At 39.4% G+C, this 24,654-nt stretch overlaps 1 protein-coding gene, 1 long non-coding RNA gene and 1 pseudogene across 2 annotated transcripts; all 3 read left to right on the top strand.

The window, feature by feature from the left end:
* Positions 1-972: 972 nt before the first annotated feature.
* Positions 973-5,147, top strand: LOC116201527. The gene is made up of 4 exons (XR_004155891.1): positions 973-1,432; positions 2,866-3,009; positions 3,691-3,770; positions 4,718-5,147. It is a non-coding gene; the product is annotated as an uncharacterized LOC116201527 (long non-coding RNA).
* Positions 5,148-11,900: 6,753 nt separating this feature from the next.
* LOC116200986 lies at positions 11,901-15,432 on the top strand (annotated as a pseudogene).
* Positions 15,433-21,737: 6,305 nt separating this feature from the next.
* LOC116199777 (THUMP domain-containing protein 1 homolog) lies at positions 21,738-24,526 on the top strand. The gene is made up of 7 exons (XM_031530264.1): positions 21,738-21,902; positions 22,010-22,126; positions 22,294-22,779; positions 23,468-23,607; positions 23,702-23,822; positions 23,981-24,121; positions 24,321-24,526. The coding sequence occupies exons 1-7, from the start codon at positions 21,816-21,818 to the stop codon at positions 24,402-24,404; spliced, it is 1,176 nt and encodes a 391-aa protein (XP_031386124.1). The 5' UTR covers positions 21,738-21,815; the 3' UTR covers positions 24,405-24,526.
* Positions 24,527-24,654: the final 128 nt, after the last annotated feature.

Raw genomic sequence — 24,654 nt, 5'->3', positions numbered from 1 at the left:
AAAAAAGGGTAAATATTGACTTGGATAAATTCCACTCTACCTCATTTACGTTTATGATAGGACGGTGACACTCTCTACTTTTAAAATAGAATAATAACGTTCATTACTTAAAACTGTTAACGTTTCTGGTAAGTTTTGAAATACATATCGAGTATTTGGAAAGTATAATATCCGTTGAAATTTTACAGGATATCAATCTCCATTGAAAAGCTTAATGGGGTCGTTAGCAGTCTTGAAAATGGAGTATTTTTGTCCAATTTACAAAGAAAGAGATGCGGTTGTCTTGTGAAAAAAAATTATAGGAAGTGTTTGTGGCATTTACCCAATTAAATTTCGTCTTCATTGTTCATTTCTAAGGGAAATGTGATTTGAATCTTGAAATTGATTATGGATTCTGCACCCTAGAATTTATAATGGTGATAGTTGCAGTGATTTTTTTTGCGTGCATCTCGATATCGAGAAACTCAATGAGTTTCGACTAGTCCAATTGAGCTTGGTTGCCCGTTAAAGGGTAAAGCTCTTCCAGTATGAATATTCTTCATTAACAATATTCGAACTCAAGACTTTGCTTAAGAGGAATAAAAGTCGAACCGCTCGAACTAATCCATAGGCTTTAATATCATTCCAATTGCCATTAAAAAAGTAATCTTGCATTATATCGCCAAATCTCAAATTTTCATATATGTTTAATAGTTGCAGTGATTTAACAAACAATTTTTCGTCTCTTCAGCCGACTACTTTTAATCATTAGTAGCTTGTAATTGTTATGATTTTCAAAGTTCGATACAATTTTATTGATCCTATAGGGTCATTCCAAAGGACGAGATATAAAATTGTGTACCAAAATTCCCTGTCATTCTCACAAAAAATACGAGCATGGATGGCTCACGGTCGTAAATCTTCAAGACTATGTTAACTTTGGGGTGCAAAATAAATCAAAGGTTAAATCAAAATGTATCACCAAATTGGAGCCCTCCACAATGCATTTTTACCAAAATAGACTTCTCTAGAAAAATAAAATAAATAATTAAAAAGAAATTCCTCGAGCTCCGGCGAACCTCCCCGCGGACGAAGAAGCCGGCCCCAGATTACATCGGCTGACTGATCGAAACTCCGATCTCTCTCTCTCTATCTCTCCCTCATTGACGAGATTTCACCTCTCGCGGAACCGAAACTCCTGTCTCTCTGGCCACTCTTTCCTCCTTCAGAGAAAAGTGATTTCGGCCTTAAAGGCAAGCTGAATATTGCACGAGGCAATGAGCTCAGCTCCGAGCACAGCTCAAGGAATCGCCGGCAGAGGGAGAGTTTTCTGGGGATGGCTCTTCGTTGCGACGGGCTCAATTTCCTTCCTGGGTTTCCTCTACGCGGCGATGATCTCGAAGCTCTTGCCCCCTTCGGACAACCCCGTCGTTTTCGCCATTCAAAATGACAAGTAAACTTTCCTACGATGACAATGATTTCTCAGCTCGCATCGATTGTCTTGAAAATGAAACAGCTTGGCCCTTATTAAATTTCTGCAATTTCTTGGGTTACATTTCCCCTGTGATGTTCGAAGTACATGAGTATTCTTGGGTCTCGATCATGCATTGGATTTGTTAAAGCCCAGTTAATTGACCAAGACCATCGAGCAACGTGAAGATTTAGAGATTGGGTTTCATTGTTTTAGAGGTTGTGTCGAAATTGTGGGAGTCATTGCACTCGCAATTCCAGGAGATCGAGCATTAAAGGATATTCATTGAAGATTTAGTTACATGCTGCATAGTCGATAGTAGTCTCTGGTGGTACAAGATCTTCATTTTATCGTATAGCTTATGGTGAAGAGGTGAAAAGATCCCTCCTTGAGCGATCCTTCTCCGGGCATCACAAGCAATGTGTTACCCAACATTGTAGGCCTGACTATATCTGCTGGAAAGTAAGAGCAATTGTTACCAATGTATCTCGCTTGTATCAGTTTAAATAGCATGCCATCCTTCATGTTTTCGGTGGTGTAAACTTCCTATATGTGCCTTCAAGTATTTTTCTTCTTGCCTACGCCAATACCGTGTTTTATGTTTGTTTATTTGCCATTATAATGTCGTAATTCAACCACTTCCTCATAGAGCTCAGTGTTCTCGAAACTTTGTTATCGCTCGTCTGCTGGAAGTTCTTCTCTTTTATTTTGTATGTAATGAGATGCGATATTATTTTTCTTCCTCCTGCAGAGTGAATTCTGTTTGGGTTCGTTTTTACGTGGTTCTCGGATTCTTTTTATGCTGCACACAGCAGAAAGATGCATAAACAGCTTAAATACAGTTGTATAGACCTGCATGAGAAAACAAATCATTTGCATGTAGCATGTGAAAGTAGTCGGACTCTGGATAAACTTCCTCTTAGTTTAGTTCTTGCCAGCTTTATGGATCACTGGACTTCCAGTTTCATCCATAAATTCCATATACCACGAGGTCAGTCTTTGAGTTTCCTTTTAAAAAGTATGCATGCATTGCTCCATTTCAAATAATGTTAGAGAAGGTTTGTCTTTGAAAATGTGTTTCTCATGGTACTCATCAGTACGATTACATATGAAACTAAGTATCAATTTTATGCCGTTATATGTTAAGCCAAGGGGAAAGGATGTCATTCTTGTTATGCCTTCGTTTGATTGGATATGTCTTTCACTTGCTGATGATTTCTTGGAAATTTGAACTGGCACCATTTCTCCATTTCTTGCATTACTTGGTATTTTACCCTTGATTGGATCAATTTATGGATCATCGATGTTCCAATTAGATGAGTTTGGAGTTTTTGCTTCTTTGTGAAGTGTAATGTGCTTAAGTTGCTGCGCTATTTCAAGGCTGTCTGGTTTCACCTTTTTTTCTTCTGCAACAGGTATTACTGCTTTCTGGTGCCCCTCACACTCCCCATACTCGTTGTCTCCGTCTACTTTCACTGGCTTAGTATGAAGCTATTCAAGCATGCATGACTTTTATGGCCTAACAACACTGGGATTTGTAAGATATCATATGGCAAAAGGTGCAGTTGTCTGCAGATTATTTCCAATTGAACCCCTCTCTCTCTCTACACAAGCATAAGTATACAGCTCTTTCTAAAGAGATCGCTAAGCTAAATGGTATCCTTATCTAAGTTTCACCTCTTCTGTCAGGATTGGTGGAAAGTATAGTCTACCGAGAATAACAAATATTTATTTACATTTTCAATGTATTTTTACCAATCTCATTTGATGAACTTTAAATACTGTCCTAGGGGCAATCTTCAGCATTATTCTAAAACAAATGACTCAACTAATGTTTCTTATGGAGGCTTTTAAAGTTTCTTTTTTGGGTATGACGTGTCTCATTAATAAAGCGGTGTGCTGCTTTGGCCAGTAATCATTGTTTTGATACTGATCCTTACACTTTTTTAGTTCTATAATATAATGTAATTCTATATTTTATCGCTTCCCTTGCTTTCTCTTTAAGTATCAGTACCAGTATGATATTCTTAAGTGATAGCATGTCAGTCGTAATTATATTAGAAGCATGAAGACTATAGTATTGCCATCATATAGTATCTTTATTACAAAGGACTGTGGACTCTTGAACTCCATGTTTAGAGTCACCTGATATCACAGAAATACTCTCAGTGGTTCTTGGAAAATAAAACACCTTTTAGAAGTCCTTTGGTCACGCACGAGTATTTGAATCCTTGATGCAGGTGACGTGAATGATGTTGGGCATGGGAATTGGGAATTCTGAAGATTGCAAATTGGATGTATTTCGGAGACCTCCCAAAAGGTGCGCGTCTCATTTTCCTCTCAAATGCCTGGACGTTGGACCTGATGGAATCCTTAAATTTTGCAATTCTTGTGTTGGCTCTCCTGTATTGTCTCCAAAATCGAATAGTTCTAAAGGGTTCCTAGTTTCCCAGAAAGTAAAGGTCATTATATGGAAAAGTTGTTAACATCTACATAGACAGAAGGATGTCTTCCTTCGTTTCCGCTGCAAGTGTTGGAAAAAGAGGAGTAAAAATAGGAATGCATAATATTAGTATCGACAAACCATAACAACATGTCAAAACGCAATTTTTGGCGAACTTTTTTTTTTTTTTAACAGAAGAAAAAATATGTTTTTACAGAAGGGGTAAAAAAAGAAAGGAAAAAAAGGAGGAAAACTCACTAGATGAAATCACAGTGATTTCTCCTCCAGAACCTGAACCTTTGGTTTTGCTATTTGCTGTATTCTTTACTGTGAGGGGGCCCTCATTCATAAGAACCAGATCAGTGAAAGATCCCTTCCCCCTCAATTATGAGCACTTTCGACTCTCTTTTACTGAGTAGGACCCCTTCTGCATCATAAGAAAGTGACATTTTTGTTCTGGAGAACTGCAAACTTTTATTTCTTGGAAATCTTATTTCTGATTGGCACATTGTTTGTTGCATCTCTTTCTCCCGGTATGATGATAATTGATGAGTAAATGCCTAGTGATACGGAGAATGAAGATGCCGAAAAGCTATGCCCATTTTTGAATCTTTTTGAATGAAGATTCAAAAAGATTTTTCAAGTTTCCTGTTGTTTTTCGCTGAATTTGGAAACTGTATGGAATACGCATTCGAAATGTTTCGGTCAATGTTGACAAAGTCAAAATATTTGCTCGATTCTTATCATCTCATTAACATCGAAAACAATATGTGCTGTACTTAGCACCGTTTCATGTAAACTTGGTTCCTCTTCTTCCTTTTCAGAAACTTCAGTGATGGAGGTAAACCATTATAAAAGGCTCCTTGCAGAAGAGGAAGATTAGTTTCGAGCACATTCGATTGAAGAAACTCGGGAACCAAAAAAGCACAAGTTTCACTACATGATACCGTTGAGAATCTTGAGAACAATGTAAAGCAAGACCTTACACATTATTATATCTTCTGAAAAGCAATCAGGTACATCAATTAATAGGGAAGCGTTCTGGACGGTAATTGCTTGATGTCAGATTCTACAAAATGATGGAATGCGGAAGAATTCACATTAACTGTGGTCCTCTGTGGACATTGGACGTTATTACCGACATTGTCCCGGTACGGGGCGCGCTCTGGGGCTTAATGTATTGCGTCATTCATTGCACTGAAATTGGTGTACTCGGAGATTTTTTCTAGTAGCGTAAGTTAAGGTGTTTCGGCATCTTGCACTGTCCTAATGTTTAGCATTAAGCCTGGATCAGTTCCCTAATCCTTTCAGATCATAGTTCCCATGGAATTACAATCAATTTCTTTAACCTGAAAGAATTCAGTTCAGATGTGGGGAAAATGAACAATATCTTTGACCCGATAATTTTTGTTTGGGAATGGAGTGAAGTTTAATTTCTTTTCAACTATAAATAATTATATTTATTTATGATTGTAATGATTGTGTCGTTGAATTATAGGAAAAAGTGAAAAAAGTAATAAATAATTAAGATAAAATAATGATCGTGTTAAATTGTGAAAAAAAGTAATGAATAGTTAAGAGAATTTAATATTAAAAATTGAATTGAATTGAATGACAGTTTATAAAAAAAATTAAAAGAAAAAAATGTAATAATTGTGTTGATAAATTATAGATAAGTTGAAATTAAAAGAAAAAAAAGTAATAATTGTGTTGATAAATTATAGATAAGTTGAGTTAAAGTGGAGTAGAGTTTAAAAAAATTATTCATTTGTCAAACAAGGTCGGAATTTGCATTCAATTTTGATCTGTGGCAAGGGTAATCTTGAGTCCTACAGATTGATGCGACTTGAATCATATAAAAGTTGAAAGTTTGGACAATGATTCGGAGCCCCTTACAGAAAAAGAAGTGGGCTACCACAATCAATGACGAAATTTTTCAGTGATTTCGCCTCCTCATATGATGTGATGAACTTTTAATTTTAATTATATTGCAGCAGGTAAAAAGAATGAGTATTATCCACTGGAGTAATGAATCGCAATTCGGTAATCGTGACAATTTTATGACATTTTTGTAAAATCATAGTAAGACAAAAGATTTCATCCATAAGAAATGGCTAACGCCAAGATAACTATGAGTTCATCATAATTGCCCATGAGACATCATCGCCTTAATCGCCATCAATTAAGGTGGCTAATATCTTTGTTTCCCCCTTTTCTTTCAAATTTTTATCTACTCCCACCAACCATTTATAAGAATCGGGGAACAGCCCAAAAGTACTTAGCCAAGAAATTTTGCAAATGATTGCGGCTTCAAAGAAGGTCATGCCTCGAATCATCGTCTCTCATCGAATTAGATCGAATTGCGGCTAATGCGATGATTGCTGAACACGGTATCTATATATAGCGTTCGAATGGATTATATTCCCAAATAATAGTGAGGGATAAAAAACAATAGCTGGAAGTAGATTTGTTCCAATATGTAATTAAATGCTCCCACTTCCCATTCTTTTGCCAGATGATCGGGTCGGCCACTCAAATCACATAACCTGACCCGATATAAGGACGTATCCAGTTTATGTTTACTCCATGCAGGAACACCTTTGCCTATCCAAGAATCTGCTATCGAAACGCATATCTTACAAGAAAAAGACGTCACGTAAAGTTCATCGATTCGGCAAGTAATAATGGAAATGGAACGGATTCTGTAGGGCACTGTTGACGATGCCTTCTTCTCGGATCTATCTCCTGGCTACAAATATCTCAAAGGACATCATCAACGACGAAAAGTGATCTCCAGATTCCCTTGAACTAGGAGCGTTTGCGTAAACGAGACGAGCCAACTCGTGAGTCACCCGAGATCGAATTCAGTGATAACTCGAACTCGACTCGGCCTTGTCGAGCTCGAGCCGAGCTTTTTTCTCGAAAGAGCCTAGTTGAGCTCGGTGGTATTAAGCTCATTCATCGTTGAGCCGAGTCTAGCCGAGCTTATACATAAAATTACGTACATCTCCTTTTATTAATAGACTTAGGCCCCTAATCTCATAATTCACGGACTAGGCTAGGCTTTTTCATTATTTTCTTAAACCAAAACTCTTAAAATAAAATAATAATAAAAATTTTGACAACGAAATAATAAATAAAATAGTCAAAAACTTAAATGAGTTTAAGCTACTCGAGTATTAGCCGAGCTCGAGCTCCGGCCTCCATATTGAAGCTCGACCGAGCTCGAGTACGAGTTGAGCTCAAGCATTTTTTTAACAAGCCGAGGCAAGTTTGCTTGTACTCCAGCTCGACTTGGCCCATTTACCTACCCTTCCCAAAAGCCACGATTTTGACATGCATTCAATATATGCAGGAGCAAGATCGAGGAGGACATTCAGATGCTGCGGTTAGAGAATACGATAGTTTTAATCTTTTCCAAAAGAAGAAAATGAAACAAAAATAAGGACTTACATTAAAAAAAATGAAATAATAAAAAGTAAAACTAAAGGTTTGTACTGAAGAGCCAAATAATGCACGTAGCAATTAACTGTGTCTGAAGGCACTGACCAAGAAAACATACCACGAGAGGTGGGGGCTCTGATCTTTCTCTAATAAATGTAAAAATGTAAATGTATTGCTGGCAGGGACAGGGATAGGATATGCAGAGGTGCCTTTCCATTTGTATTAATGTTCTTTTTCACATGTTGTTTTGTTTGCGTGGATATATTCGGTCTTCATATAAGACAAGATTATATACGTATGAAACTTTTTTTTTTTCAATTTAGGATGTCAACAATACTGCACTTTTCATGTATAATTACATGTATACGTACGTATGTATTTGTTGGATCTTGGGATGGAAAAATTGAAAAATACGAGGTCGTGCGCGTGGAAATATCATAAAAATGGTGCCCATCAATAGACTCTCGATGGGTTTTATGTGCTCGCTCAGTTTCTGAATTAGAATTGAAAAAGTCATCTTTCGAGAAGTAGAGAGCGTGAACGGGTATCGGGTACATTCGGAATCGGTTGGAACCTACTTGTTATGATAAGATTCAGATAGCTCGTATTGAAAATAAGGTAGGTTCCGAGTATTAAAATCAAGAACCGGTGAAAATCGATTTCGGTTCCGGTTCCTACCTAAAGGGTACCCGGAACCGATTATTTATTTAAAAAAAAGGAAAGAGTAAAGTTACTGTCTCCTCTAATGAATCAGAACAGATGCACTTTGTTATGTGAGATCGTATTATGAATGTTTAATTTTATCGATGGATTGATGAGACATATTATTTTTTATTATTGTGGATTAATTTAAATTTTGTTGATTTGGCGTGATTATTGATTATGTATGTGACATTTTAGGTTTTATTTAGCGAGAAAAAAAATTTATAGGTTTCCAACAGGATACTCGGAACCTGTGATATAATACGGGTTCCGGTTCCATGATTTAATAAGGTAGGATCCGGTTCCAAAATTTTAGAACATGTCCCTTACAAGGTAGGGTCCGAATATCGTGAAAAATACAAGGTATCTGGAACCGATCACACCTGTAGAGTCTTTATATCATCGTTATAGACGTATAAATACTTTTTAATGATTTAAGATTTGCTATTTTCACGTTTCGTTTTGTCCTAATCGCATTGCTGAAACCGAATTCTTACCTCATTTGCAAAAAGAAAACGAATGGTGGGAAGCTTGAGATGGCGCCCAACAATCAAAATCTAAGGCGGATTGAGTATTAATAAGTTGCCAAAACTTTGATAGATCTTTCCAGATTTGTCGTGGGTCCCTCCACGGCTTGAGATATCCATAGTCGGGCTCCCGGTGGCGTTAAGTCCTTTTCCATTTCAATAATTGTTTTGTTGGCTTACTAAAAATGGCAATAAAACTCGGATTTAATTTCCACCTTAGTGGCAATGATTCAATTGTTGAATAAACTGAGCAGGCACATGGACATTCGAAGAATTAAGCGTAATCTATGAATCTGGACAGACTTTATTATCCATTACTTTCGAGAAAATTTTAGATGATCATATCTCAAATGACGTGATGAGAAAGAATCAATAAAAATTTTTTAACGAATAATAATTATTTGAGTGATTAGCATCAAGTCTCTAATTTCATGAAATTTGATTGGTGCTTTCTCATGCCACGTGGCGAGATAAGATCATCAAATAACTTATCAGTACTTCCATATATCGCATATGTTACTGCGCTAAGAAGATAATTTATAATTCACATCAGCTTAAGTATGATATTAGGTCTTACTTTATTCAATCAATCAATCAATCAAAATCATGTAAATGTGAATTAATTAATTTAATCATAATTAAATTTGGGGTCCTCTTAATGTGCTAATGCAGCCTCTCGTGTGAGGGGGTGGGCTTTGGATCAAAGAAAGCAAAGAATTGGGGAAAGTGGGCTTTGAACGAGGAATGGGTCCACATGGACACCTGTAGGGCACTTATTATTACGATTTTTCTTTTTTTCAAAAAGGACTTTCGAATAGAAAATTGAAAAATCCTCACTTTCTCTTTTTTAATGATGTCTCCGAGGAAAAGGCAAAAGGGGGCCATTGTGATTTTGAATTATTGGGATATATCCTTCTTTCTCCTCCAAAAATATTTCACAAAAGGAAATTGAAAAGACCCAAAACATCAAAAAGAAATAAGAAAAAGACATCCTCATGATCAATAGCCAAAATTACTTTACGCTTCAAATTTTTAATTATATATTTTCATAATATATATCACATATATTGTACACGTAAATGATCCTCCCAACGATGATGCATTGCCACTATTTGTTCATCATCCTATCCATATGCTCCGACTACAAATTGATTTGTGAATTTTCAAGTAAAATACGGAGCATAATTCAGAATAAAAATATTTTGAATCAGAGACGACGACGTGTTGTCAGGGACACTTGTGTTCTTGAAAATTAATATAAAATAAACATATCAGCAAGGTTGAATTTTAATATTTTATTGTTAGTGGCGATTAATGACGGATTAGAGTCCCAATGATTAATTTTGATTTGTGAAATGATCAGATGGTGGAGATAAGGAGGGGTGCATGGGAGTTGGTGGACCTGAGAAGTACCTGACCATTGCCTCCGCGATATATAATGAAACCTAAAATAAATCGCATCGCAGGGAACCGGACAAGAGATTTGTCAGAATGATGGGAAGTGAACATACAACTGGGGCTGACGGAGCCCCACTCTCAATGGCGCGCGTGTGGTTCACTCTCTGTCCAGACCAAGCTCCTCTCTGCCTCGCCCGAGCCTACTAAAGTTGACTCGCGATGATCATGATTGGATTGAACAAATATTGCTATTAATCCATCAATCATACGTGCTCCTTCATGAATTCCCCCCACTGGCCAATACGATTTGCGGAAGACGTAATCAGTCAAATTTATGGTTGGATGTACTTAATTTACCGTGATATAATGATAAAGTACGATTTATATCGTACTGTTTAGATTCTAAAACTACTGAATATAGTTCAAACGAACATATGTAAAGTATGAGTGAAAGAATTCACTCGCACCAGCTCGTGATCACTAATTCTTTGATAGTGTAAGTTGCTCCTATGATAAGATGTTCATCACTTGTATCCGACGACAACTGATACGTAAGAGTAAGCACGTGATCACGGAGAACTAAGATTAGTCAAGACACGAGAGTATATTTGGTTCAAGCTAATTTTTCGGACATAAGCTCTTCTATTCATAAGCTTGTTTTAAAAAGACGTTGAACTTGTAATAAAATCACATGATCATATTGAACTTCATTTTCAGTTTTTAGATAGATATATATTCATATTCCGTATAAGTCATCATACCTATTCTTTTACGTGATTTCAATACATCGACTACATATTCCTTGTGATTCATGATTCGGTATATTGGTCCATACCAAAATATCTTTGACACGGATTTAGTGATCTCTCATTTACATAATCAGTAAAATTATCCAGTATCATTTACAATCATTCTACTGTATCTGTATCTGACTATATATCCGAAGTGATATAATGCAGTTTCACAAATGCAAAGCTTTATCCTTCAATCTTTCCATCGAGCTTAGCATAAAGTTCGAGACTCCGCGTGGAGTTGCCAAGATTATAACAATCTAAAGTAGACCCCGATTGAATGGCGATAAAAATAAGAAAGAATACGAAGAGGAGAACAGTTCCAGTATACGGCGCTCGCAATGGCAATATGCAGGGGGAAGGGAAGGGAGGGGAGGGGAGGGGAGGGGAGAAAAGCGAGTAGCCTTTGAAGGGTGGGGGAGGGGAGGATTTGGAGCAGATCTGAATCTCGCAAAAAGGAACAGTAGACAGTGCTGCCACCATTTAGCCCCTGTTTTGTCCTCTTCCCTATCTGACAAATTGTCCTCCCCTTTCAACCCTATCCCTCAAAATAGGCTAAATATTTAACTATATTCGTCCATTTTGAATTAATAACAACTAATCAAAATATATATAAATAAAAATTTATTGATCTATTATGAGATCAGTTTATCATTTTCAAATATCTTAATCTAATGTTATAAATATAAGTGCATGAGTAATACTCACTTTATATTTGCTCCTCAAGATACATCATTCACATTAATAAAAGCGTTGGTTAAGTGGTAAGCAGCTTATTTTCATAAAGAGTAGAACACAAATTTGAATCTCAATAAGTACACTTATTGGAAAGAACAATAATCTTTTATACTCGATATTCCTACCGGATTAATCGGATCTTATTGGACTTTCTGATACCAAGTACGTACAGAAATAAAAAAAATAAAATTCCCCAGCCATATTTTTGCTGAATTATTAAAAAAATATTTTTTTCATTGTAAAAGAATTTCAACTAGTGAAGAAAATATAAATATAAATTTTAAATAAATAAAAGCGGAGGTAGTAGTATCATTGTTGAATAACTAAACCTGCAACTTCTTGATTTTTAAATTATAACCTATGTCACTGTGGTTATATTTTTGTTTCTCATATTTTTATTTTTCATTTGTTGGAGAGAGAGAGGGGTTCTCTCCCTCCCTTACTCAGTCAAGTCTGTCGCTCACTCACTCTCTCAGTAAGTCAGTCAGTCACTGCATGAGAGAGGGAGAGAGAGGGAGATAGAGAGGACAGAGAGGTTCTTCTTCCCAAGGCCGCTGCAGATTTCCTCCCTTTCCACCGCTTTCGAAAGCTTCATCGTGTTGTGCCCTGCCTTGCCCCTTCCTCGCCAAAGCCACCCTTCGATTCTCTCTCTCTCTCTAGATGTTTTCTGGGTCGTATCACTAGCGCCGACCGCCATCATCACCGTTCTTCTTCCTCTTCTTCTTCTGGGTGTGGGTAAAAAGAAAAAAGGCTTCGAATATAAATATAAATCTCTTTTTGAATTAATGGATTCGTATGAGGCGACGAGGGTAGTGTTCTCTCGGCTGCAGAGCCTCGACCCCGACAGCGCCTCCAAGACCATGGGCTACATTCTCCTCCACGACTCCGCCGAGGACCACCTCCTCCGCCTCGCCCTCGGCCCCGACTCCCTCCTCCTCCACCTCTCCCTCCAGGCCAAGTCCCTCCTCCCCCTCCCCAAACCCCCCACCCCACCTCATCCCCCTCCTACGCCAGCGTCCTCAACAACAACTCCTCCTCCGCCCCCGCCGACCCCGCGGCGCCAAACCACGCCCCCGGCGACGAGCCCTACGGTCACCTCCGCGACCACCTCTCCTTCCTCGACGAGCCGGCTCCCCGGGACGACGACCTCCTCCTCCTTCACCACCGCCGGAGCTTCTCCGTCCCGGCCATCGGAGCCGGCGGCGGACCGTGCCTCTACTACGCGAGGGGTTTCTGCAAGAACGGCAGCAGCTGCAGGTTCTTCCACACCGATCTCCCCGGCTCAGGCGGTGACTTAGCCGGCCAGCTCGTCTCCCCCAGGCCGAGTCAACTCGCTGAGTTCGATCAGTGCGGCGAATTGATGAAGCCGAGGGCCGCCGCCGCCGCTGCCATGAGTCCGAAACAGTACAGCTTTAACGTCGCAACTGCTAATAATAACCATAGCAACGCTTCTCTGCCGTATAACAAGTGCATTAATTTCCTCCTGCAGCATCAAAACGACGTCCACCCGAGGTACATTATTCGCTTTCGATCGCCTTCACGTCGAGATCGAACTGTCTTTAGTTCATTCATTTGTCGAACGTTAATTTACGCAGTTAAGTTCGGGGTTCGAGTCGAAAGAAAGGAATTCGCTTAAGTAGGACCATAGAAATGAATTCGCTTAGGATTTAGTTTATGTTGACGTTGCCGTGATCGATCAGCTGATTTATTTCCTTCTTCCCCTATGCATCAGGTCGGGATCTTTCGGGCTGAACGGGCTAGTGAACCCGAGCGCAAGGCAAATCTACCTGACCTTTCCAGCTGATAGTACCTTCACCGAGGACGACGTCTCGAGCTACTTCAGGTGCGTGGATTACTTCTGAACCGGGTATAGTTGTTTTGGAGGACTTGTTACTGAATATTGATAACGTAAGTGACGTTGCATTGTTGTGGTTAACTGTTCCGGCAGCATTTATGGACCAGTGCAAGACGTGAGGATACCATACCAACAGAAGAGAATGTTCGGGTTCGTCACGTTCCTTTACCCCGAGACGGTTAAGCTCATTCTGGCCAAAGGGAACCCGCATTTCGTGTGCGACTCGCGCGTGCTGGTGAAGCCCTACAAGGAGAAGGGCAAAGTTGTCGAAAAGTAGGTGAAACCTATAAATTTGCTCTCTCGTTTATTGATATCAATGTCTTTAGATCATTTTTACTGCTCGGTTACTCATTGATTTATGTTTTTGTTTGCGAACTCTTCGATTTATTCAGGAAGCAGTTACCGCACCAGCAGCTGCATTTGGAGAGAGGGGACTATTCAATTTCTCCATGCTCTAGCCCGGGTGGGGTCGATTCTAGAGATCCCTTCGACGTCCCATTTGGTATGACAAACTGTGCGAAAGTTATCATCATTCTAAAAAAATGAACATGTATATATCGCTACGGCTGACACTTTTAGGTCGGTCGTCTCTTTGCTCGTGACCTTAGGTGGAGGAAGAATGTATTACAGCAATCAGGAGATGCTGCTGAGGAAGAAATTGGAGGAAGAGGCTGATTATAATTTCCGGCAAGCCCTAGAGCTCCAAAGTCAGAGGCTGATGAATCTGCAGCTTCAGGACTTGAAGAATCACCAGCAGCATCACCATAATCATCTTCATCGCCACCATCAGTACCATCACAATCTACCGAATGGATCCTCCATTACCTCTCCGACAGTCCCTCGTTCTCCCAACTTTCAGTTCCCTACTCGCCATCAGCCCGACTCCACTGGCCGGGAAACTGCGGAAGGTAATAAGAGATCTGATCTGCCTAATCATTGTTGTATATTACTCAGTCAAGAGTTAATTAGTGATCGAAGGCCGGTTTACTTTGCAGCTGATAAGGCAAGTCGGGAGCTGGTCGAGACCACCAATCCTCAATCAAATGACAATGGGGCCAAGAACAAGGAAGAAAGCTCGAAATTGTCTGTGCAGTCTGATAACAATGAAAGGTATCTATGTCGCATTTTTTTCCGGTATAGTGAATTATTACAAAATATTCACATCTCTCATGATCACACTCACAGCTTGGAGCACATCCTCCCTGATAATCTCTTCGCCTCCCCAAAGAAATCTGCCACGGACCGACCCACCATGTTCACGGCCTCTCGCCCGGAGGCCGGCGAGAATCCAACTTCGTTGGACATGCCGACCTTGTGCTCATCCAGCGCGGACTGCATATTCCCCACCATGTCGCCAGCTCTCACCGTGGAATCATCCATGAACTCGGTCTTGCTTCAGCTGCCCAGGTGAGGACTCGTTATCAATCAGGCAAATAATCTGGCCGTAAGGATCGCATCCCCGGGCCACGTGGATGCCCAAACCGGGATTAGTCTTAACCAATAGAATATTTATAATCTCAACGAAAAAGATTGAATATTTTTTTCAAATCACACGCGCACTTTAATCATGACACCAAAGGGCACGTACTGATCATCACTAATTGCATTGCTTTATTTAAATTTATAGGCTGTCATCAAGTCATGGAACTATTGGGATGTAGCTTTGACAGTGTACAGGGCCAGCTATACTGGGATTTGACTCTGTTGGGTATGTGATTCTTATGATTATTAATTAATTATAATTATAATTATAATTACATCAGAAAAATCAATTTTTTGCTTAATTTTTCCTTTTTTTTCCCGCAGAAAATAATGTGAGAAATGGAAGAAAATCTTGTAGCTGTACAGCCAAGAACTTTATACGACTACTTCATCAACCATCATCATCATTTAATCCACAGACAAGATCTCATCATCAATCATCAATACATACTAATATACTGCATACGTAAAAGGAGAGTTGAAGAGAAGAAGAAGAAGAAGAAGAAGATAGGATTCATGGAGGTGGGTCCCGCTTTACGTAGGTGCAATGCACTGGACCACATGAACAGACAGCACGAGGAGAAAGTAAAAGGAAAAAAAAATCCAAAATACCCAGAAGCAAAATGGGCTTTAGCTTACTTTAATTTACTTATAATATTTCTGATTTTTAATCCTAATATATATATATATATATACATAAACGTATATGTTTACTGCTAGCTCTTTTTTATCCTTAGGGTGTTGGGCGTTACCCGACTTAAAGCGACCGGTACTTGTACTGCTAGTCCTCCCTTTTAAGGGGAATTTGTTAGTCTGTAATGTAAAAATAGAAAGAAAATGAAGGTGGGTGAGGTGGGATGATTGAGGGCTGTAAAATCTGAACAGTGTACTTTTACTGTAGCAGTAAAAAATTACTTTTAACTTATACTTACTATGTGATAACTTCGATGACGCCAAGTGGGTTGTGAATGCTGTGTCTCTGACAACCCTTTTTTACCAGTTTTCTGTTTTTTTTTTTTTAAATTTATTTACTTGTCAATTGCTTGATCCAATTTAGAATCTATTGAGCATTACATGGAACTGACTGCAATGCTCGATTCTTATACTGATAATGGTAACACCTATAATAATGCTGCCCCCCCCTGATAATATCATTCAATTCCATAGAGTTGTCCCTTGGAAGGGCATTCGGGGAGCCTATTATAGCAAGCAGCGAGCTCTGGATCTCTTGGTTGCAGACGAGAGAAGTGTTCATGTATTGCAGCCCACTGTTCTTCAGTCCAATGGATCTTTCTTAAGAAAATTACTGAAATAAGACTATCATCTCATCAGAGGATCACTACTTTGCATTCACAAAAAAAAAAAAAAAGTAAATGTAATTTTCACATTAATGGGGGAGGGGAAATTTCGGGCTTGGTTACTGTCACCCCACTAGGTTTGAGAAAAAAGGGGTGCAGAAAGACAAAGGCAGATAATAATTAAAAAAAATTAAAAAAAAAGAGAGAAGAAAAGGATCTCTTTTTCTTTCTTCACTTTTTTATTTTCTTTTCTTCAATTTCATGTGACTAAAGGTGAAACTTTAGTTTATCAAAAAAAAAAAAAGGTAAAACTTTGGGAGAGGACTCTTTTGTCTTATTTTCTCTGGTTTATTTATTTATTTATTTATTTTTATTTTTATTCCTCTAAATTTATTTATTTTATTAAATTATGTCTGGGGGAGTGAATAGAATAGGTGTGAGTGGGGGCCCACATTGTCACATGGGGGACTCTGACAACCCATGAATGGGAGGTGTCTGGTCTGGGCACCACTCTCTTCTTTCCCTTTCAGTTTCAATCCTTCCTCCTCTCCCCTTTTTCTCAATTAATTCCCATCTTTTTCCTCCTTAAACAAATATATATTATAACACTACTTTTTAATTAACTCTCGTCCATTTCTTCTATTTTTTTATTATTATATTTTATTTATATATGTTAGAATTATTGTCTCACATCATATGATAGAAGAAAATCGCTCCCATCATCCTATCAACTCGGGCCTATAAAAAAAGAAAAAAGAAAAAAGAAAAAAAAGTAACCCTATTAAAGTTTATATCATATGGCCCAAATTTGGATTAGTTTACTTCCACCATCTTATGTTCCTCTTTTTTGGCAAACCGATTGATGCACCAAAGCTAGCTAAGGATTGATGGTCAGCCCTTTTTTTTTTTTCTGTAAAATGTGCATCACGGTATCTCGCCATTAACTTTTTGCGAGTAAATTCGGTACTAGTATTAAGTGGAACGGTTCCTCGAGACAAAGGAGGTCCGTGGTCCTGAGATGAGTATATCGACTACCCTGAAAAATTTCTGGTCCTCAAAAGGTGGGTTGCTCATGCTCTTAATGGAATGAAGGTAACAAGATTTTGGTGAGATCTTGATTGCAAAAGCATTAATTCCCCACTTCTGAATCTATCCATTCATAGTTGGAAAATGTCCTCAAAATTGAATTCCAAAACAGGAGATTGAAATTAAAATTGAATATAGAATGGGGAAAAGATTCTGCTGACTTACAGGTAGACTGGCAGAGGACCATATTGATGAAGAAGAGACATTCAGCTTCAGGTGAATTTCTTTTTTCTTTCTTCCCCCGCTTTATTTTTGGTAAATTTCAGGAATGAATTGGGCTTGGCTTGGGCATTATTCTTGGAATACACCGTAGCTGGCCTCCAAAATTTCTTTTCTGAACTGAAAATAAATTCCTTTTTTTCTTTTTTTAATAGAGAGAAGTATCAAATTAAATTAGCTTTTTGTCTCTAAGTTGGGCTTTTTTAAAAAATTAAAATTAAAATTTATGCGCCTAAGCTCAAGCACCGAAGCTGAAGAAAAGAGCCCAAAATTTACCATCACAAGTAAACCAAGCTCGAATATGGGAGTCCCGAGCTTAGCCAGATCATTTTTCCATGAGACCGATCTCGGTGGAGTCGGAACATCTAAAGTCGAGCTTGGCTTATGATACAAATGAGTGGCTCGAGCTTGAGCTAGCAAGGCTCAGTTGCGTTGACGCAAATGAGTTCCGGCTCAACTTAGCTTAAACTTGAGCTCAGATAAGCTCAATAGACCTCGAGCTTGTTTAGGACGGTAGTACTGTTGCGGAAAATATACAATAGTAGAAGACAATATGAATAAAAAAGCAAAAGGGACACACGGAATTGATTACCCAGTTCGTCAGAAATTCTGACTACGTCTAAATTAGAAAACCTCTTGAAGTAGCAACAATTATCAACATTGCACCTGACAAACTCCATCTCATGCATGAACCCATCAAACTTCATATACCACTGTCTCGGGGCTTGTTTCAAACCATACAAACTTTTTCTGTAGCTTGCACACAAGCTCACTGCCACCTTCAGGCCTGTTTCATTTTTTACCAAAGCTTTCCACTTTCTGAAAAGTATCAAAAGCATCAGATTTACGTTTAAGAAAATAAACTCATACCTTCCTCGTGGAGTCGTCAATGAAGGTCATGTAATATGATGCACCACCAAGAGATGTGACCGGTGCTGGTCCCCATAAGTCACTATGTACCAGCTCCAATTTCTGCTCCTTCAAAGTTCTACCAGTCTTCGAAAAACTGACTCTTTTCTGCTTCCCTGTTAATTCTTTCAAACTCCCACTCTCTTAGTGTTTCTTTCAATCACTCACACACACATGTCTGCAGCACAAAGAATCTGCAGAATCCGCAGTTCAAAAACTGAACAGAGGGAGAGAAGAACAAAGGATGAAACTAAGAGAGAAAGAAAAAGAACTTCATTAACTGTCACCACACAATACATCATTGACCCTTTCCTACATATATAGACACAAAACAACTGCTAAGTAACTGCTCCTGCACACGTCTAACAATCCTTAAATAGCTACAAAGTCCCTATAAGTAGGGTAACTGCAACTTAAGGACCTAACTGCAAATTAATAAAACTGCTTAGCAAACAGAGAAACTACAGATGTTTAATAAAGACACAACAGCTCTGAGACAACATCCAACATTCCCGAGTACACAATCCTCACATAATCCAAGCTCAACTGTTTTTAGACTTGGTAGTTTGCCCTTTGAATATAACTGTTTCATCCTCTTTTCACTCATGTGGCCAAGCTTGCAATGCCACAAATCTGCATCGCTGTTTGCACTGGCGAGTGCAATGTTATCATGGTTGTTCACGGTCATGTACAGTGTACCCTTCTTCTTACCTCGAGCCACCACCATGGCCCCTTTGATTATTTTCCAGGAACTAGAGCCAAAGGACAGATCATAACCCTCGTCATCCAACTGCCCTACAAAAATCATATTCCTCTTCAAATCAGGAATGTGCCTCACACCACGCAACTGCCATACGAGTCCATTCGGTGTTTTAATTCGAACATCTCCCTTCCCTGCGATCTCCAAAGGCTCATCATCAGTAAGATAAACCTTACCAAAATTACCATAAGTATAATTCTCCATAATATCGGCATTAGGGCAGGAATGAAACAATGCTCCAGAATCCAAAACCCACGATTCCAACGGACTGCTGACACTCAAGATCAGTGCGTCACTAATCTCCTTTGTTGCCACGTTCGTTGAGTTGTCGTCTTTCCTTTCCTTTCTCGGTGCCTTACACTGATTCCTGTAATGACCACGTTTCTTACAATTCCAGCACTCAATTGAACTTTTGCCTTGTCCTGACTTAGATTTATTTCTCGACTTCGATCCGCCTCGATGCGAATTCCCTGATTCTGATCTGCCTCTATTTTCTGTACTCAAAGCTGATCCCAAAGTTTTCCCTGATTCTTTTCTGCGAATTTCTTCACTAACTATCAGATCTCGAACTTCATCAAACTTTAATTTCGCCTTCCCCGTTGAAGAACTAACAGCTGTAACCGTTCCGCTCCAACTTTCTGGTAGAGACGACAATAAAATTAGGGCTCTTACTTCGTCATCAAAATCGATAGCGACTGAGGTCAATTGAGCCGTTATCAAATTGAACTTATTCAGATGTTCGGCAACAGCAGTACTCTCCGACATCTTTAGGTTAAACAGCCGCCGCATCAGATGAACCTTATTCGCCGCTAATGGCTTTTCGTACATATTGGCTAAAACCTTTAGTATACCTTTGGTGGTTTTCTCCTTCGCTATATGAAACGCCACGTTCCACGACAGCGACAAACGAATCACACTCATCACCTTCCTATCCAACACCTTCCATTCCGCTTCTGTCATCCCTATCGACTTATCCTCTAGAGGTTGCCACAAATCTTTACCGTAAAGATAATCTTCAATCTGCATCCTCCAAAACCCGTAATCCGATCCATCGAACTTTTCGATCATCAATTTTCCTTCGTCCATCGTAGATTGCTCCGATTCAAACCCGAGCTTTGATACCAATTGTTGCAGAAAATATACTATAGTAGAAGACAATATGAACGAAAAAGCAAAAGGGACGCACGGAATTGATTACCCAGTTCGTCAAAAATTCTAACTACGTCTAGGGGCGCTACCAAGTCAGGTATTCCACTATTTTGAGTTAGGATTACAAGAGATATAAACTGCTGTTTATAAAGGGAATAAACCCTAATTACAGTACTTCAGGCTCCATAACTCAACAAGTCCATGGGCTCTTATATTTATATGGGGCTTGGCCTAATGACTGTATATATATATATATAGGGGTATTTACCTAAAATGGCCAATGATTTGCCCGTTTTGTCAAATCTATCATATGCTTTTTTTTGTCAAATCTATCACATGGTTTACTTTTTGCATCAAATCTATCCCGGTGTTATCTTTTCCGTTGACATCTAACGGCCGTGCTGACGTGGCGCTTACGTGGCAAGTGTGGCCCACTATCTCTCTACGTGCCACGTCAGCACAGCCGTTAGATGTTGACGGAAAAAATAATGCCGGGATAGATTTGATACAAAAAGTAAACCATGTGATAGATTTGACAAAAAAAAAGTATGGGATAGATTTGACAAAACGGACAAATCATGGGCCATTTTAGGTAAAACCCTATATATATATATATATATATATATATGTAAATACAATAAACTCAACTAGGCTTATTTCAAAAAAAAAAAAAGACAAGACAAAACTCAACTAGGCTTGCGAGCCTCTCAAGCTAAATAGTGTTAAGTTCGACTATTTGTTGAGCGTCGAGTCGAACATTTCTATTATATCGAACATATATTTTCTAATGTACACAGTGACGTCATGAGTAACTCTGTTAAAATTTAATTTATAATTTTCATTACAGTAAATTTTCAAAAGTTTGACCAAGTTTAAGGTGTCTTTGGAATGTGTCAGCTGGATGAGTTTTCGAATTCATTTAGAATGTTTAATCAATTACGAACAAGTCCCCTTTCAGTGAAAAAATTAAGGAAAATTCTCTTATCCCTCTATGTAATCCTCTGTTTATTACCAACACAAGTCACGTATTTCTTTATATATATATATGTACTCTTCTCCTCGATTAATTCTAATTTTCTTCACCGAAATTCAAATAGGACGTCTAGACGATGCTGGAGTACTACTCCAAGCAAAAAGTTCCTTTTAGATGAGCAAGAGAGTAACCTAACCTCGAGCACTAAATAGGGGTCGAGTCTCGAGCAGCTCTCCATCTCTCGTTGCGGCCTTGCATTCACCGAGTCACATTGATGGGGTATATTACATACATGACTTCGAGCTACAAAGGAATATGAATCAACGTCATTACTGGTAAGAACACATTATATGATCTGATCACGGAATTATTTTTTTTCTCTTTTTCCATTTTTTTCTTTTATTTTTAAAATTTCTCTGTCATTTAGCCTGAAAAGAGTTATTGGGCCAATATCCGGCCCAAATATATGGGCCCATCGTCTCCTGGCCCGTATAAGTGTGTCGCCGTCCGTCGGGCGAGTCGAAGAGCGCGAAACAGTTTCTCTCGGAAGGGCGAACACCTCGTAGTCGGAGTGGTAGGCAGAACTCGACGATGGCCGGCGGCGGGAAATCGAAGAAGGCCAACAACACCGGCGCCGACTCCATGGGCAAGAGGAGGAAGCAGTACCTCCCTCACAATGTCGGTTCACTGCCTCCACTTCGCTGTTCATGCTACGACCAATCCTCCCCAGCTACTTCATATCTCTTTTTCCGGCGGTGTTAACCCTTGAGATGCCTCTGTTGCAGAAACCGGTGAAGAAGAAGGGGTATCCGCTGCGTCCGGGAGTTCAGGGATTCTTCATCACCTGCGACGGTGGCCGAGAGCGCCAAGCGGCTCGTGAAGCCATCAATGTCGTCGACTCGGTATGTTGATGATTGCTAGGGATGAATTTGCCTTAATTTTTGTTTATGTCGCCTTTCGGGTTCTCTGCTCTGCTCTGTTGTCTCGATTGATGAATGAACTTAGCTTAGCTTGATAGGAAGCCCTCAGCTCTTCACGCATTGATAGCAGCTTTTATATGGTGTTGCAGTTTTATGAAGAGCTAGTCCATGGAGACGACGCAGAGAGAAAATCTGCAGAACTGTCAGCTCAGCCCGCAAATAAGAAAATCAAGTTCACCTATTCCGAATCTTCTAGTGGCGAAGATGATGAGGAGGACAGCAGCGAACAGGAGGATGGGGATGAGGAAGATGGTGAGGAGGGAAAAGAAGAAGAAAGCAAGTCTGGTGCTTGCCCGGAAAAGGATGCTGATTCTGAAAGTCTGAAAAATGAAGCGACAGATGCCCAGAAGAAAGATGAAGCAAAAGGTCGGGAACAAGCGGAAGAGGCAGCTGCCGATGTTGATAAGAATGGCAAAGTTTCCGAGGACCGATCGAATGAAGCTGGGGAGCCCCCAGCGAAGAAACAGTGCCTTGAGAAGGACTCGTCGAAGGCTGCAGTTGCTGATAGAAAAGAGGAGAAGTCCGTGGATAAGCTGATTGAAGCTGAACTTGAAGAACTTGCTGACAAGAACAAGGTAAATTGGAAGGGAGTCTTTTCAATCCAAGACTCAAGTTTCTTGATTTATTGAAAGCTGATGCTACCGAACTATTTTTGGTGCATATTATTTGATCAAAACTTGCATGTTGAGCTTCATGACGTTGAAGATCCATGTAAAGGGATGGGGGTCATAAGGAAATTAAGATATGCAAGTGCCCTTTCATCCCTCTTGAGACAAGAAGAGCAAATTGCATATCTGAGGTCATTTTTAAAAAACTTGCATGTGCATCAAACTGACGTGTAGTCAACAAAATATTATTTCAAACGAATTAGTTGGCAACTCCACGAGAACTTTCAGTTGTCTTTAATTAGGACCTATATGTAGGTGGTTGTATATGAGTTTGGGTTCAAAGGGTAGGGATTCATTTTCCAATTGCAATATGAATGAGTGGAGTATAAAGCATATGGATTGCTGAGTTAAGTCCTAATCATGTTATGGTGTATATTATGTATGATCAGTGTGCATGGTTCATTCGTGCAGCATGCACACTCCTCTTTTATTGAATAATATGCTATCAAATCGTGCGTGTCATTACATCATCAACAACCGTTTTACTATAAGGCTTTCATGATAAATTTGGCTTTTTGTCTGCAAAGACGACTGATCTATGTTTCAACTGATTTGCTTTCGTCCTCATTTACTGAACTGATCTATGTTTCAACAGAGGCGTTTTGTCAGTCTTGATTCGGGCTGTAATGGCGTTGTATTTGTCCAAATGCGGAGGCGTGGTGGAGATCCTGGGCCTAGAGAAATCGTGCAACGCATGATGACTACTGCAGCCTCCACTAGAAAACACATGTCAAGGTTAGTATGCATCAACTATCCAATTGGTTGTGAATTAATAAACCATATAAAACGATTGACATCAACCTGACAGCTGTATGGATCTTCCATTCAGGTTTATCCTAAGAGTGTTACCAATTGAAGTATCATGCTATGCTTCAGAAGAGGAAATCTCGAGAGCGATCAAGCCCCTCGTGGAGCAATATTTTCCCATCGAAGCTGAAAACCCACAAAAGGTACTTAAAGTTTCTTTCATTTATTTGAGCTTCGATTGTCCTTGGCACTGTGAAATCCTTTGGCTACTCTTGGTCCCACTTCAATTATCTTTTACGGCACCTTCTGTAGACACTTGCACTTCCCCAAGTCAAATGAGCGACAGTTATTTTCCTGACAGTTTGCAGTGTTATATGATGCACGAGCAAATAGCGGTATTGACAGGATGAAGATCATAAACTCGGTCGCAAAATCCATCCCAGGACCTCACAAAGTTGATCTTAACAAGCCCGACAAGTCCATTGTCGTTCAAATTGTCAAGGTACTTTTCATTTATCCTCTCTCCAATATCAGCAGGCATGTTTTCGTTCTTGATTCTTGCTGTTGAGGCAGGATCATTGGATGTATCTGTAACCTTCCAAGCCTCAACAATACAGTCACAATCCCCTCGATATGTAGTGTTTCCTTCGGAAGTTCATTTTAGTTGCTAATCGAACTTTTCTGCCGCTTGGTCTCTCCAGACAGTGTGCTTGATTGGGGTTGTCGAGAAGTACAAGGAATTGGCCAAGTTCAACCTCAGGCAGCTCACATCACCTAAGTCCTAGTTGGCCTCCATCATTATGCATAAGTTGCTGTACTTTTCCCTTTTCAATGTCATAATAAATTATATTCCGTTCGTGTTACTAGAGAAAGAGTATAAATTTACGCCAGAGCTTCTTTGAGTCCCCGGGATTGCGTTTCTGATTGCAGTCATTCATAGAGTTTTCGATTAAGGTTTTACTGAATGGCGGCTTACTCTACCAAGTCGTGTGAGATAGCCATTAAGTAAAATCTTGTATATTTGATTGATGCCAC

This window comes from Punica granatum, chromosome 3 (assembly GCF_007655135.1).
Source record: "Punica granatum isolate Tunisia-2019 chromosome 3, ASM765513v2, whole genome shotgun sequence".
In the NCBI taxonomy this organism is placed as follows: Eukaryota; Viridiplantae; Streptophyta; class Magnoliopsida; order Myrtales; family Lythraceae; genus Punica; species Punica granatum.
The sequence above is the reverse complement of the archived record's forward strand: the minus strand, read 5'-3'. Positions and strand labels throughout refer to the sequence as shown.